Below are 16,343 nucleotides of genomic sequence, written 5' to 3'. Positions count from 1 at the left end.
GTGGGGATGGGCGGGGGGGGGTGGGGTGGGGATGGGCGGGGGGGGTGGGGTGGGGATGGGCGGGGGGGTGGGGTGGGGATGGGCGGGGGGGGCGGGGCGGGGGGGGTGGGGTGGGGATGGGCGGGGGGGCGGGGCGGGGGGGGTGGGGTGGGGATGGGCTGGGGGGCGGGGCGGGGGGGGGCGCACCTGTCAGGTCGCTGGCAGTGAAGGAGCTGAGGATGTTCAGCTGCGGGTCGGGAAGGGCCTCGGGCCGGCTGGAGGGTAAGGCCGAAGGGTTTACCGAACCCCCCAGGGCCTCCGTTTCATCTACCAGGCGATCCATGTAGTCCCTGGAAAACACCAAACACTGTGACTTAGGTCGCAGAGCAGTGAAGGGCAACGGCCACCCAAGTCCAGCCCTCAGGACGTACGTGACTCCAGGGTGATGGTTGTAGCGTTTCTTCCCGAATCGGGTCTGTTGGGCAAAGTGGTCGTGCCGCTCCGACTTCTTCCACATGTAGTAGAAGGCCACACACTCGGCCACTGTCCTGGTCCGCACCTAAGGAGAGCAGGGCGGCTTCAGAAACCAGCTCTATCCCCGGCCGGCAAGAGCCTTGAACTCTACCCATGCAATTACCGACTCCAAACCTTTTCTCAGCGCAGTGTACCGAGGCAGCGCTCAACAGTGCATGGCTGTTTAAAAATCCCAGTAAAAATAAGTAAAAGGGGTCTGCATCCAGAAATGACTTTACGGGGCTGGAGAGATGGATCACTGGTTAAGGCACTTGCCTGCAAAGCCCAAGGACCCGAGTCCAACTCTCTAGTACCCATGTAAAGCCAGATGCACAGTGGCGCATGCCTTTGGAGTTCATCTGAAGTGGCTAAAGGCCTTAGTGTGCCCATTTTTTCTCTCTGCCTCTCTCTCTCAAATAAACAAAAACATTAAAAAATTGTTTAACAACTTTTAAGCGTCACAAACTTGGCTCCATCTCCAACTGAGGCCCTTCAAATGATTACTTATACCTGTAGACATGAGTTCAGACAGACTTCCTCATCTTGACCCAGTGACACTGTCTTCCCTCACCAATCAGGATGTTCAGAATAGACGTTTCAGAATCTCTATCCTGATTCCACAGTGAGTTGTGATATGGGATCACTAACATGGGGGCAAGCTTCTTACACCAAGGAATACTGGATACCTTTCAGTATCTATCCATAACTGCAAGCCTTCCCAGAGAATGTAAGCTTCTCAGAGCCACAGGCCTTGTCTGTCTTATTCACTGAGGCGCCTCTAGTGCCTAGGGCAGTAACTGGTAATGAAAGGACAAAACTGCTTATGGAAGAATGGCTAAGAGTAAACTTCACAAGCTGCGGCAAAACTGACTTGACTTACAAAGACAACACAGGCTTCTTTCAGCATGTTTTATCTGTTTGCTACATTAAATACTTCATTTCAGGATGGAGAGATGGCTCAGCTGTTAAAAGTGTTTGCCTGCAAAGCCTGATGGCCCCTGTTCAATTCTCCAGTACCCACATAAGGCCAGATGCACGCATCTGGAGTTCATTTGGAACCCAGCAAGAGGCCCTGGTGTGCACCCATACTCACTCACTACACCCCCACACACACTGCTTGCTTGAATAAATATTTTTTTTAAAAACTTCATTTTATCTTTGAGAAAACATTAAATTTCCTTACATACAAAACCCATGATATTTTCAAACCAAGAACGGAAAGTATAGCTTATGTAATAAGACAAGAAAAAGAAATCAAAGTTATACAATCTCCGTTCACAAACAGTATGAAGTAGAAGATCCCAAATAATAAACTGAAAGGCTAGTAAGTGGCTGGCTGTGGCAACACTGGCCTAGAATTCCAGTTACTAGGGAGGCTGAGAGTCAGAAAGATCACATGTTCAAGGTCAGCCTGGGCAACTTAGTGAGACCCTGTCTCAATAAGTAAAAAGAAAGCCAGGGACATAGCTCAATGGTAAAATGCTCATCTAACATGTGTGAGGACCTAAACTCAATCCCCAGTACTTGGGAGCTAACAAGCAATAGCAGGTTGCAGGATTCAAGATTAAACTACCAAGATTAATCTATGGTGAGATATGGTAGCACATGCCTATAATTCAGCACCGGACTACATAAGTGAGATACTCAATTATCTCAAAAATAGTAATGGACAAAAAGTCAATTACTTTCCTATGTACTAAGAGCAAACAAATGAAATTTGAAGTTAAAAATACTACTATGCCGGGTGTGGTGGTGCACACCTTTAATCCTAGCACTCAGGAAGCAGAGGTAGGATGATAGCTGTGAGTTTGAGGATAGATAGTGAATTCCAGGTCATTCTGGCTAGAGAGTGAGGCCCTGCCTCGAAAAACAAAAGAAAAATAAAGAAAGAAGTAGGGGCTGGAGATGGCTTGGTGGGTAAGGTGCTTGCCTGCAAAGCCTAACAACCCAAGTTTCATTTCCCAGTACCCATGTAAAGCACAAAGTGGCACATACATGTGGAGCTTGTTTGCAGCGGCCTGAGACCCTGCACGTCCATTCTCATTCTCTCTTCTTAAGAGAGTAGCTTTAAACTCACACTGAAATGGAAGGTATAGAGTTCTCAGATACCTCGTGCCAAATCCATGTTCCATACCAGAATACTGTACGGCTAAGAGTAGTGGACCTTCACCGACACATGTCCACCACATAAACACTGCAGTTTACATTGTGGTTCACGACGGATGCTGGACTTTATAGGTTTTGATGTGTACCCACCATCTGTACCAGCCAGAACAACTTCTCGAAAAATCCCCTGTACTCTGTCTATTCATCCCTCCTGCTGCCTAACTTCTGCCACCAGGGATCTGTTTACTCTTCTGGAATGTTGTATTGCTGGAATGCTGCAGTATGGAGAGCCTTTTCTTTCGCTCTAGCTCTGGCTGACCTGAAATTCACTATGCAGTCTTGGTGGCCTTGAACTCATGGCGATCCACCTACCTCTGCCTCCCAAGTGCTGGGACTATAGGCATGCTCCCCCCTCCCCCGCGCCCAGCTGGACAGCCTTTTCAGGTTGGCTCCCTTAACTTAGTAATAGCCATTTAAACTTCCTCGTGTCTTTGGCGACTTGACAGCTTGTTCATTTCTAGGGGAAATAATAGCTCCTTGTCTAGATTATCACCAGTACACACTTACCTCAAAAGAGGTATTGACGACAGGTTTTGGCAAAAATGAAAGCTAATGAAACTGTACACACACATTTGTGTACAGTTTCTGGGCAGGTGTAAGTTTTAGACTCATTTGGGAAAATATCAAGGTGCAAGACTGCTAGCTCGTTCAGTAACAACGCGCAGCGTGTGAGCAGACAGCGGTGGTCCGAGGCGGCTGGGCCCGGGGCTGGGGTGGTTGCTGCTACTCTGCACCCTGCCTGGAGCTGCGCTTCTGAGATACAGATCTGCTCGCTTTTAGGAACAATCTCTTCTCTGACGCCCTGGTCTGGTTTGTTTTCTGCAAGGTAGGGTCTCACTCTCGGCCAAGTTTACCTGGAACTCAGTCTGTAGTCCCAGGCTGGCCTTGAACTCACACTGATCCTCCTACCTCTGACTCTGAGTGCTGGGATTAAAGGCGTGTGCCACCATGCCTGGCTTGTCCTTGTTTTTGTTAGTTTTAGCAACTGTCGTTCTCACCATCGAATAAAAAATTGAGGCCACAAATCTCTGAAAATCTTGGAAGAAGTGAAATTCAAGAAAAGATAGGGAAGATAAGATTTCCTGAAAACATGGCAAATCCTTTTCTGTGAGTAGAAGACTGTGAGCATGTCACAGGACACATGAATGTACTACCAGCCATCCCACGAGCAGGCCATGGCACTGACAAGCAATTCCAGTCATGGCTAGAGTAATACTAGAAATGCTCATGGTGAGGAGCTTTTTTTTTTTAATTTATTTGAGAGTGACAGAGAGAGAAAGAGACAGAGAGAGAGAGAGAGAGAGAGAGAGAGAGAGAGAGAGAAAATGGGCGCATCAGGGCCTCCATCCACTGCAAATGAACTCTAGACATGTGTGCCCCCTTGTGCATCTGGCTAACGTGGGTCCTGGGGAATCGAGCCTCGAACTGGGGTCCTTAGGCTTCACAGGCAAGGGCTAACCACTAAGCCATCTCTGCAGCCCACGAGGAGCACTTCTAATACACATTAGTACTTGTTTTCTGCTCCCATGACTTACACACGGCTGCTTCACTCCCTGTAAGCAGCGAGCCGTGCTCTGGGCTGTACCTTGTTCTTCTGGATCAGGTGGAAATCCTTCCCGTACAGCATGAGCGCGTGTTCAAAGCCGCGGCACTCCTCCTCCGTCCACGCAGTCATTCCTTCTGAAAACAAGGTTTCTTTAGGAATTGCACTGGCCTCCAAACTTGTTTGAGTCAATTAATGACGTATCTTTGGTGTATCTTCTCTGTAAAAGGCTAGAAAGCCACTCTCCTCTCACACACGCGCGCTTGCACACCCACACACACGCTTCCTACACGGGTACAGATATGATTACCAAAGGATACACACCAGCCATTCATTACAAATATGAACACTTTGTGTACTCTGCTTTGTGGGATAAGAATTTAAGGATGTTTTAAAATAACTAGGCTTGGGGCTAGAGAGATGGCTCAGTGATTAAAGTATTTGCCTGCAAAGCCAAGGACCTCTGTTCGATTCCTTGGCACCCACGTAAGCCAGATGCACAAGGGGGCACATGTGTCTGGAGTTCGTTTGCAGTGGCTGGAGGCCCTGGTGCACTACCTCTCTCTACCTCTCTCTCTGTGTGTCTGCTTCTTTCCCACTCTCATTCTCTCAAATAAATACATAAAATAAAATAAATTAAAAACTAGGCTTGTTTTTCTAAGTTTTTAAACCTTTTTTTTTTTTTGAGAGAGATAAAAAAAAATGGCAATTTTCTTTATGGAATAAAGAGAAAAGCCTTGGGCTGGTAACATCAAAACTTTAAATTCTTTTCAGTCAAGACTAGAAATGAACAATCAGTACATTTTTCTTTAAAGCTACTGTGCATGTGTGCGCACACACACAATGCTGCAGAAATGTAACAGGAAAAAGAATCTATGCTCTCATAACACAAAACCCCACTGACTACCCAGCAGCTATTCGTGCTGATGAACTAGAAGTCTAGCTGGGGCCTAGGGAGTGGGCTCAGTGGCTAAAGGTGCTTGCTTGCAAAGGCCACAGGCCTGCATTCAATCCCCCAGTACCCACATACAGCCAGACACACAGAACACCACATACATCTAGAGTTTGTTGGCAGTGGCAAAAGGCCCTGTGGACTAATACACACTTACTCTTTCTCTTGCAAATAAATAAAACATTAATTTTAAAAAAGCCGAGCAGGGAAAAATGTGCAAGGTCCTCACAAGGGTGGAATTCAGACCTGGAAACTAGTTCAGGGTCTGCATTTATTTCTGTGTTACCTCCAACAGTGACACTGGGCCATTTACTTTAAGCCATTTACAGCCATGCCCAAAAAGGTGAAAAATACTTGAACTAAGAAAGAAACCAGTGTTCAGGGATTGAGTTTGACAGCTTAAAATACTCTTTGAAGAAGCAGTTTCCTCACCCTTCAAAATGAACTCCTTCCAGCGTTTCTTTTCCTGAGCCACTTACCTAACAGCACCAATTATTATTTTTACTCTACATATACCCAATGAACACTGCATTTCATACAACCTGTTTATTTATAAGGACAAAAATTACTAAAACTTAACCATTTACCTTAACCATCATAAAAGAGAATGTAAGCACTTTAAAATGCCATTATTACAATGTCACTAAAAATATACTTCATTCAATAAATTCCATGGAATGAATATATATCATTTTTCCTTAATCCTCAACCTCCTCATCATTTTTTTTTTGTCTGATTCAAACAAACAAACAAATAAACAAAGAAACTAGGTCAAGCATGGTGGTGCACACCTTTAATCACAGCACTCGGGAGGCAGAGGTAGCAGAATCACCATGAGTTCGAGGCCACCCTGAGACTACATAGTGAATTCCAGGTCACCCTGGGCCAGAGCAAGACTCTACCTCAAAAAGCCAAAACATAAATAAATAAATAAAAAGCACAGATCTAACAGAAATGTTTTAGTCTCGTGTTCTTCCTTCCAATACTCTGCCACCCAGTCGATCCACGCGTTCCCTACCTTGAGCCGCCTTTCCAGTGCAGTACCTTTCAATGGCCTCCTTTACGTTGTGGTTACACTTGAGAAGTTCATACAATGCCTGGGAGAAAAGGAGAGGAGAGCCCATTCACTCAAACCGCCAAGCGTCCGCTGCCAAGAGCATGCCCATGTGTCAGCCTCCACAGTCGCTGTTAAGATGTGCTAACGTCACAGCATTTGAGAATGTTTGCTCGGGCCTTCGGTCTACAGAACTGGTCTGCCAAAAGATCCCGGAACCTCATGACTTTGTTCATCCTTGCCCAGAAATAATCTACCTTCATCATTCTGGACTTTTTTTTTTTTTTTTTTTAAGTTGCTGGGCCTTTTGATCAGGGAAATTTCCCTATTAACTTAATTGTTTTGAAACAGGGTCTCAGGTAAGAGCAGCTGTGCCCCTGCTATGCACTCCAGGCTGGCCCGGAGCTATGCTCCTTTGTTTTTTGTTTTTGGCTTTTCGAGGTATGGTCTTACTCTAGCCTAGGCTGACCTGGAATTCACTCAGGGTGGCCTCGAACTCACAGTGATCTGACTATCTCTACCTCCTGAGTGCTGGGATTAAAGGAGTATGCCACCACAATGGGCTACATTCCTGTTTTATATACTTCTTGTAGCTGGGAAAGGTAGAATGATGTTGTCTCTTGATGTCATTTCCTCCCTTCCTTAGAGTTTTGACAAAAGGGAATAAATAGCAAGCTGAGACTTCAGTGAGAAGGGTTTATAACAGGCCCAACTACTTCCATATACTATAAAAGACAGTGTTTAATTCAACTAGAATTTCTTCCTACTAAATGTTGGGAATTATGAATTCAATAAATAACAGCAGAAAGAATTCACCCAAAAGGTAAACAAGCACCTTCCTAAGTAAATTTTAGGAAAGGTGAGGATGGTTCCGAATCCGGAATAGGACTGAGCACATGAACAATGGAAGGTCTCCACGGCTGTGGTCAAGGCTCCGGTGAAGATGGTGCAGCTCTGAGAAGGATCAAGACTGCCGCGCCCTAAACCAAGCCAGCACGCGTGCCCCTCCATCAAAGCAGGCCCCATGGGCATGACTGCCAAATGCCTCTGGCGCCTGTGGCTAATCATCAGGATGTATAGCAGGAGGAAAAGATGCAATAATGTAAAGAACAAAAGTGAAGTTTAATCGTGACTTGAACACCCGAAAGCTGTAAATGTTACAATTCCTGTTATTCAATTTGAAATAATAATTTAGGGGCAAGGGAGAAACCTTAGCAGTAAAAGGCACTTGCAGGCAAAGCCGACAGGTCCAGGTTTGCTTCCCTAGTACCCATGTAAAGCCAGACAGACGAAAAGAGTGGCAAGAGACCCTGGCATGCCCATACTCTCTTTGTCTCTCTGACTCTACCCATCTCTCACACAAGTAAATAATAATAATAAAACACAGAAGAAAAGAAATCATAATTTTGAAAAGATTTGTAGGAAACTAATCAGCTGGGGCTGGGCGATGTCTCAGTGGGTCGAGTGCCTGCTTTACAAGCATGAAGACCTGTTTTGATCCCTGGCACCCAGGTGAAAGCCAGCACGCCGGCACACTGCTGTAATCTCAGCACAGGAAAGGCAGAGGCAGGAGGATTCCCTGGGCACTCTGGCTGGCGGGGCTAGCTGATCCCTAGCACCTGAGTTCAGCAAGAGACCCTGTCTTGAAAATTAAGGTGGAAGAACAACTGAGGAAGATGCCCCATGCCAGCCACCAGCCTCCACACAAGTGCACCCACACCACACACACTAAGGGAAAACCAAGAACCAAACAAATCAGTAGTCCCAATAATTTTAGATAAAAATATTTTAAAAATTCATATTTCTGTACATAACAGTATGTAATCATATAGGCATTTTGTTGGTGATATCAATAAATAAATACATATATAAAAATTAAGTTAATTAACTAAAGAATTAAGCTAATGAAGCTGGCATGGTGGTAACAGCCTTTAATTCCAGCACTTGAGAGACAGAGGTAGGAGGATTGCCATGAGTTCAAGGTCACCCTGAGACTAGAGAGTGAATTCCAGATCAGCCTGAGCTAGAGTAAGACCCTACCTCAAAAAAAAAAAAAAAAAAAAAAGAATTAAGTTAATGACATGTACGTGATGTTTTAAAAATATGAGTGATTTAAAAATAAAAGGCTAAACTAATGGAGAATCTGAGTTATTGGAGTAGAAAGTTTTAATTTATTTTATTGGTTTTTTGAGGTAGGGTTTCACTCTAGTCCAGGCTGACCTGGAATTCACTCTGTAGTCTCAGGGTGGCCTCAAATTCATGGTGATCCTCCTACCTCTGCCTCCAGAGTGCTGGGATTAAAGGCGTGTGCCACCACACCCAGCCGAAAATTTAATGTTTGAAAGGTACTAATTCTTCTAAAACTAATCCACTATCAATGTACATTACTGCAGTGGCTTGATTCAGGTGTCCCCCATAAACTTAGGTGTTCTGAATGCTAGGTTCCCATCTGATGAGGCAGTATACTGTTGGGGGTGGGCTTATGGGTGTCACAGCCAGCTCCCCTTTGCTAGCATTTGGCACTCTCTCCTGTCGCTATTGTCCGCCTGATGTTGGCCAGGGGGTGATGTCCACCCTCTGCTCATGTCGTCATTTTCCCTGCCATCATGGAACTTCCCCCTCAAACCTGTAAGCCAAAATAAACTTTTTTTTTCTTCCCCACAAGCTGCTTCTTGGTTGGGTGATTTCTACCAGCAATGCAAACTTGATTGTGAGGAGGGGGATTGCTGTTTGACACCTGACTGTGTGGCTTTGGCCTTCTGGAGCTGATTTTCAAGAGGAATGTGGAAGGATTTAAAACATTGGCCTAAGATTCGCTTTGCAATGCTGTTAAGTACAGTTTGATAGACTATTCTGGTCAGAGTTGAAAGATCTGAATGCAGTAATAAGAACTATGGACTGTGAGGGTTGGCTTATGACGGTGAGAAAGAGCTTTGCCTGGACTGGGCTACAAGCAGATTGTGTGAGAAGCGTCCTGAGAAGTTGTGCAGTGTTGCACTGTGTAGAAATGGACTGGTGTGAGCAGAGGGACATGGCACAGAAAAAATGAAATCGTTGGGCCTAAATTTCTCCCATTCACCTGCAAATTGTTTGAGAGATTACAACCATTGAGACTGGGCCAGATGACCTGTACTGGGGCAACAAGAATGCAGACTCTTTGGAAAGGGCCTGAGTGCTCAAGGAGTGTCCTGTTCTTCAAAGTCTGCTTTATTCCCCCCTGGATTAACAACTTGGCACCTTGCCTGGTATTATGGAATATAAGAAATGCAGGAAAGAGAGGGTCATTGAGTTTGCAACATGGTCTTGTGTTTTGGGAACAACCATGGGCAGTGTGAAGCAGGTTTGCTGGATGCCTGTGTGGGGACCCCATGGGGCCATGAGGACGAGTGGAGACCCAGTGGAGATGCCCGGACCATGAGATGGCTGCTAAGGAAAGCTGCTGGCATCAGATGGAAGTTTTCCAGGTCTGTGAGTAGCCTAGCTGGAGGGGTGGAATTGGAACTCCAGAGACTTGCTGTTGGTTAGAATTATCGGACTTGGAGACTTGTCACTGGCTAGGGTTGTTGGACTTGAAGCTATGGAGTTTGGTGTCTGCCCTGTTTAAATCTTGTATTGCTTGAGCATTTCTTTGCTATGCCCAATGCCTTTGCAGTGTGAATGTTTATTCGGTACTATTATGGGTTTTTGAGGGTATTTTTTGGTATTATTGCTCAGATCTTGGGCTATGGGGATATATGAACATCATTGGAATTGATAGAAAAAAAAACTATTGGGACTTTTTAAGCTGGATGAATGCATTATATATATATTTTTAATTTTTATTTATTTATTTGAAAGTGACAGACAGAGAAAGAGGCAGAGAGAGAGAGAGAGAATGGGTGCGCCCGGACCTCCAGCCACTGCAAACGAACTCCAGACACGTGTGACCCTTGTGCATTTGGCTAACATGGGTCTTGGGGAGTCGAGCCTTGAACCCGGGTCCTTAGTTTTCACGGGCAAGCGTTTAACTGCTAAGCCATCTCTCTAGCCCAAATACATTATATTTTATATCATGTATGGATATAAGTTTATGGGGGACAGGGGATGAATGTGGTAGTTTGATTCAGGTGTCCCCCATAAACTTAGGTATTCTGGATGCTAGGTTCCCAGCTGATGAAGATTTGGGAATTAATGCCTCCTGGAGGCGGCATATTGTTGGAGGCAGGCTTATGGGCATTATAGCCAGCTCACCCAAGCCAGTGTTTGGCACACTCTCCTGTTGCTATTGTCCACCTTATGTTGGCCAGGGGGTGATGTCCACCCTCTGCTCATGCCATCATTTTTCCTGCCATCATGGAGCTTGCCCTCGAGCCTGTAAGCCAAAATAAACCTCTCCCCCCGCCCCACAAGCTGCTCTTGGTTGGGTGATTGCTACCAGTAATGTGACTGCAACAAATACCACCAAGACTGCTGTCTGACAGCTGATTAAGCCTTGAACTGGCCGTAATCCATCCTCACTCATATCCCATTCCTCCCACTGTACTGCTGGCAAATGAATGGAGGGCTTCACACATGCTCGGCAAGAACTCTACCACTGAGCTGTAGCCCCAGCTAACACGACTTCTTTATGCTACTTGGAGGTCGGCAATTCAAACTGAAGCCTACTGATCTCTGAGTACTCATCAGTAGCTCACGCAGGCTGAGTACATAGAGTGAAGCAGATGTGCAAAGGGCACAACGAGTGCATTCAAACCCTGACACACATATTCCCCCCACCCCACCCCACCATCACCGGGGCCGGTCATCCCCAGGCGCACGCGTGTTTCACAATGCTCCTGATCAAGTTTACACTTTTAACAGACATGACCTTCGAATTTCCTTGTGAATAAAACTCAAGAATAATTCAAAGAATGCTTTGATCATTAAAATTGAAAGTCCATCACACAAACATTTAAACGAGAGATAGTAAATGGAATATGGTCAAGAATGAGTGAGTGAGGGTGTGGGGAGACGGCTCAGTACTAAGAGCACTTGCTGCCCACATGAGGACGTGGGTTCGACCCTCAGGACAGCCAGGTGCGGCCCCACACGTCTACAGACTCAGTGCTGAGGAGGCAGGGGAGCCCCTGGGGCTGCCGGGTTAGCCAGTTTAACTGAAAACCGGCAGGTGCAGGTTCAGAGACTTGTCTCAAGGAAATAAGGTAGTTGAGTGACAGAGGGAGACACCTGCCTTCTCCTGTGGCCTGTGCACACCAGGCATGCACGTCTGTACGCACGCACCCCCCACACAACACACATAACAACGAGAAAAGCATGAGGCATTAAAGAATTCTCTGTGGTGAGGAAAAAATAAGATTATGAGATTAAAAAGATATAAAACTCCACTTAAAGATATGAGTGTAAGACCAGGCGTAGTGGTGCATGCCTTTAATCACAGCACGCAGGAGGAAGAGGTAGGAAGATCACTGTGAGTTCAAGGCCAGCCTGACACTAGAGTGAGCTCCAGGTCAGCTTGGGCTAGAGTGAGACCCTACCTTATTAAAAAAAAAAAAAATCAGGGCTGGAGAGATGGCTTAGTGGCTTAGCGGTTAAGCGCTTGCCTGTGAAGCCTAAGGACCCTGGTTCAAGGCTCGATTCCCCAGGACCCACGTTAGCCAGATGCACAAGGGGGTGCACATGTCTGGAGTTCGTTTACAGTGGCTGGAGCCCTGGTGTACCCATTCTCTCTCTCTCTATCTGCCTCTTTCTCTATCTCTGTCACTCTCAAATAAATAACTAAAAATGAACCACAAAAAAATGTAAAAACATCAAAATCAAAATGCAAAAGAAGGTACCAGTACACACACACAGAGCAGAAGAAAAGAAGCAAAACCACCAGAGAGAGAGAAATCTGTGCTCTGCCATTAAAAAAAAAAAAAATCCCAGATAGCTAATTCACATCTAAGGACTATTTGAATCAAATATTTGAGATCAGTAAGTTAAACGGTATTCCAATAAAACCAAAGTTGATGCACACCTGTTCGTTGTCCCTTGTGTGGGCTCCTGAAGACATCCTGTCTATCATTTTCTCACTTCCAGTTCTCAGTGAGGTCTCAACAAGGTACTCCTTAACTTTGCTCTCCAAAACCACGTCAGGGCGCCACAGTAACTGGTCTTCATTTTCACACACTGACGAGGAAAGATAGCGGACACGTTACGAAATGCGCAGACTCCTCCGCTCCCTGAGGAGGCTCAGCTCTAGGACACGAAACTAACCTTGACGACACAGTAATCTGAATGTCAGGCAAGTGCAGGCTTTCCCTGGCATACAAAATGACTTCTTATCCAGGTCTCAATGGTTCAAGCAAGGAGCTTTTTTGGTAGCTAGATTTGCTGACCATTCCAAAGGCTTTCTATGCCTTGTAAAGTCTAAAACCCCATACTGGTATCTTATACTCCTAATGAAGCAGTAAAATAACCTGTTAAATTCTCTAATAACCTCCTTGGAATTTCCCTTGAATTCCCTAAATGATCCCATGAAATCTCTTGAGGTTAAAATTGGAAAATGAGAATAAATAGAAATAAAACCCAAACCATCAGATAACAATGCTTAAGGAATATCAGGTAACATAATATGTAAGAAGGGCAACATCTTCCTTTACTGATTTCCTTCCAAAATGTGATTTTTTTTTTCCCCCAAGGTAGGGTCTCGCTCTAGCCCAGGCTAACCTGGAATTCACTATGGAGTCTCAGGGTGGCCTCGAACTCATGGCAATCCTCCTACCTCTGCCTCCCGAGTGCTGGGATTAAAGGTGTGTGCCACCGCGCCTGGCTCCAAAATGTGAATTTTTATTTAAAGGAGGAAACAAATTTGCCAGCCTCTCTTCCCCACCCTGGCCAACAAGGCTTGGGAAAGAAGGATAAAGAATAAGAGAAGCGGGCTACAGAAATGGCTTAGCGGTTAAGGCGTTTGCCTGCGAAGACTAATGACCCAGGTTCGATTCTCCAGGTCCCACACAAACCAGATGCACATTGTGGCACATGCATCAGTTCATTTGCAATGGCTAGAGGCCCTGGAGTGCCCATTCTCACTCTTTCTCTATCTCTAATAAATAAATAAAATCTTAAAAAAAAAATAAGAGAAGGAAACTTTCCATAATCTCTACGAACAAAATGATTGGTAACTTACTATAAAGCAGAATCAACGTGTTATGTAAGACAAGCACTGTCATTCCCAGGTAGAGGGAAGTCAAAGTGCCTGTGAGACAGGGAGAGTGACTGTTTCCTGTGGGGAAGGGGAGTCTTTACATAAACCACGCTGGCTTCAACATGAGAACTTCCTGCCTCTGTCTCCCCAGTGCAGGGAGAACAGACACGTGCCACCCCACCTGGCCAAGTTTAATGTTTTAGAGAAGTTTCTGGACCCACTTTCTTTCCTTTTTGGTCACAACTGAAGTAGAAAAATAATTTGGGGTATGGAGAGATGGCTCAGCAGTTAAGACACTTCAAAGCCTAATGACCTGGGTTTAATTCTCAGGACCTGGGTTCGATTCCCAAGGACCCATGTAAAGCCAGATGCACAAAGTAGCACATGCGTCTGGAATTCATCTGCAGTGGCCGGAGGCCCTGATGTGCCCATTCTTTCTCTCCATCTCTAGTCTATCTCTCTCTGCTTGAAAATAAATGAATAAAAATAGTTTTAAAAAGAGAAATAGTAGGGTGGGCTAATTCCCCCCAAATGCAGAAGGTACACTGGAGAGAACATTACATTTGACCATAAGAGCTCGGCCCTCCTCCACGCCAAGGCTGGCCCGGGTGAGCGAAGCTAAGGAGCCAGGGCCAAGAATGTCATTCGCGGTATCTACAGCCCAGGAGGGCAGGTTAGGAAACCGGTGCTGCTAGGTCCCCATGACCAGCTACCTAAGTACACCTGTACCTTTGATCCTAACACCGTCCGCCCTCCAAACTTTCACAAGCAAATGCAGCTGGCGTCTGCTGAAGCTGTCAGAACAGCTGTTCACAGGGAGTGGGGTGTGGCTCCCTCACATCCACCTCTTGCTCGCCCGTGGCTGGGCCAGTTTCTATTAGTGTGTCTTTGAGCGTTTTCTTTCCACAGGACTCTGCTGGTAACGGTCTCATTGCTTCAGGCAATGGCTTCTTTCTGTGTCTGGCCTGAGGAGCGGCCCTGGGTGCACAGGCCCAGGGGAGCACGGCAGGGTGGGACTCCAAGTCTCGTGGTGACGTCATCTTTTTTGAAACAAGTTCTTGCTACTCAGTAGCCGACCCAGGCTGCCGGTGCCTTTGGTCCTCCTGCATCAGGCTCTGTGGCGCTAGGATTATAGGTCTGCACCACCACGTCCAGCTTCAGGATTGTTTTTGATATGTTTTCCCCTAGTGAGACCTAAATATCCTGATGCCAGACGCTCTTCTGCTCCAAAATCTGCCTTTTTATCACCTAGCTTGGTAATCAGGTATTTAAACAAACACATTCAGTGGTAGTTTAACCTCTGTCAAAATCAAGCTTTCCTTACCTTTCTCATTACCATCATACTCTCCAAGGTAAGGGGGGATCTCTGCCTGATACTGTAAACCGATCATTATTTCCTACAGGAAAATTAGAAGGAAAAACAATTCATTATAAAAAGATAAACACTGAAAGATAATCCAATCACTAATTTGTTTCTATGAATCAACATTCTATCTTATGAAAGCAAAATTACCATAAATCACTCCAGAAATTCTTTAATATATTTACGTGAGCAAGGGGAGGGGGAGTCTGGGTCCACTAGGACCTCTTGCCACTACGAAACCCCACAAGCAAGCACCAGTTTGTCTGTCTGTCTGGCTTTACATGGGTTCTGGGGTATTGAACCTGGGCCAGCAGGTGCCTTTAATCACTGAGCCATTTCCCCAGCCCCAGAAATGTTTCTGAAGGCACTTTAGGAGTGTCCTGCTAGACTGAAAACTTAGCTCACCTTTCTCAGGTCTTCAGGTGAGTTACCACTGTCCGCGTCAACATCTTCGACCTCTGATTCCTTATCACCATCACAAGTAGTATTTGCTTAAGAGAAAATCCAAAAGGTTTTTGTTGTTCCTGAGAAAATATCTTTTGTAATTTATAGAAATTTGCTTAACCAATGAGATTCACCTAATTATAACTAAACATGCACGATTTTCACAACAAACATCAGCCAAATTGTGTCCAGTGACCTGGTGGTCAGTGAAGGAACCACTGAGCCCACCTGGAACAGGAAGCAAAGCACTGGGACTCTCTAGACTGATGAGAAGGGGCCACACACAAACAGCTAATCAACACCCTCAAAATTGTTCTGTGCACACACACGTGTGTTCACACGGAACTGTTGAGTGAGCAGGTTTGCTACCTTACAAAATACCTTTACAAAATAAATGAAGCCCGGCGTGGTGGCACACACCTTTAATCCCTGCACTTGGGAGGCAGAGGCAGGAGGATCACTGTGAGTTCAAGGCCACCCTGAGAATACTGAGTGAATTACAGGTCAGCCTGGGCTACAGCAAGACCCTACCTTGAAAAAATAAATGAGAGGGCCGAAGAGATGGCTCAGTGGTTAAGGTGCGTGCTTTCAAACCTAGCGGCCTGGGTTTGATTACCCCAGTATCCACATCAAGCCAGATAGAGTGACGCATGCATCTGGAGTTTGTTTGCAGTAGCAGGAGGCCCTGGTATGCCCATTCTCTCTCTTTCTCCTTGCAAATAAAATAAATAAAACTTTTAAGCACTTGAGAGACTGAGGTAGGAGGATGGCCATGAGTTCAAAGCCAGCCTGGAGCTACAGAATATGTGTTCCAGGTCAACCTGGGCTGCAGTGAGATAGAAAAACCAAAATATAAAAAAAAATTTAAAACTAAAGAATTACTGAAAATAAAAATACTTTTTGAGCATGCTAAGTTAACAAAAACTGTTAAACATGGCCTTTTAACAAAATCCAAAAGAAAAAAAAAATATCTATATAATTCCATAGTTGAACGAAGACAGGTTACCATAGCAACAGATGGGTCTTGGGAAAGAAAATAAGCAGCCTTGAAAAACCAAGTGAAAGTTTCAATTTCAACAGTGTATTAGTTCGCCTCTGCCACAATAAAATAGGTTATGATCTTCTATTATAAACTCAGATTATGAAAGTGTTTTATTTAAACTG

The 16,343-nt window shown here is 45.3% G+C and overlaps 2 protein-coding genes across 7 annotated transcripts in view; one reads left to right on the top strand and one right to left on the bottom strand.

Annotated features, from left to right (window-relative positions):
- Positions 1-16,343, bottom strand: part of Mier3 (MIER family member 3) — a 37,860-nt gene that overhangs the window by 4,179 nt on the left and 17,338 nt on the right. For 4 of the 6 annotated variants that reach the window (XM_045138926.1, XM_045138923.1, XM_045138925.1 and 1 more), the window contains exons 6-12: positions 15,141-15,226; positions 14,697-14,769; positions 12,203-12,354; positions 6,172-6,250; positions 4,244-4,338; positions 411-538; positions 187-329 (exon numbers count right to left, since the gene is read on the bottom strand). In XM_045138926.1, coding sequence (XP_044994861.1) covers positions 187-329; positions 411-538; positions 4,244-4,338; positions 6,172-6,250; positions 12,203-12,354; positions 14,697-14,769; positions 15,141-15,226 — 756 coding nt within the window. The remainder of the gene's footprint in view (positions 1-186; positions 330-410; positions 539-4,243; positions 4,339-6,171; positions 6,251-12,202; positions 12,355-14,696; positions 14,770-15,140; positions 15,227-16,343) is intronic. The other 2 variants (XM_045138924.1, XM_045138922.1) reach the window with 1 other exon arrangement.
- Setd9 (SET domain containing 9) overlaps positions 1-16,343 on the top strand; it is a 43,917-nt gene that overhangs the window by 18,674 nt on the left and 8,900 nt on the right. The gene's annotated exons all lie outside the window — the stretch shown is intronic.

Source organism: Jaculus jaculus, chromosome 20 (assembly GCF_020740685.1).
Source record: "Jaculus jaculus isolate mJacJac1 chromosome 20, mJacJac1.mat.Y.cur, whole genome shotgun sequence".
NCBI lineage: Eukaryota > Metazoa > Chordata > Mammalia > Rodentia > Dipodidae > Jaculus > Jaculus jaculus.
The sequence above is the reverse complement of the archived record's forward strand: the minus strand, read 5'-3'. Positions and strand labels throughout refer to the sequence as shown.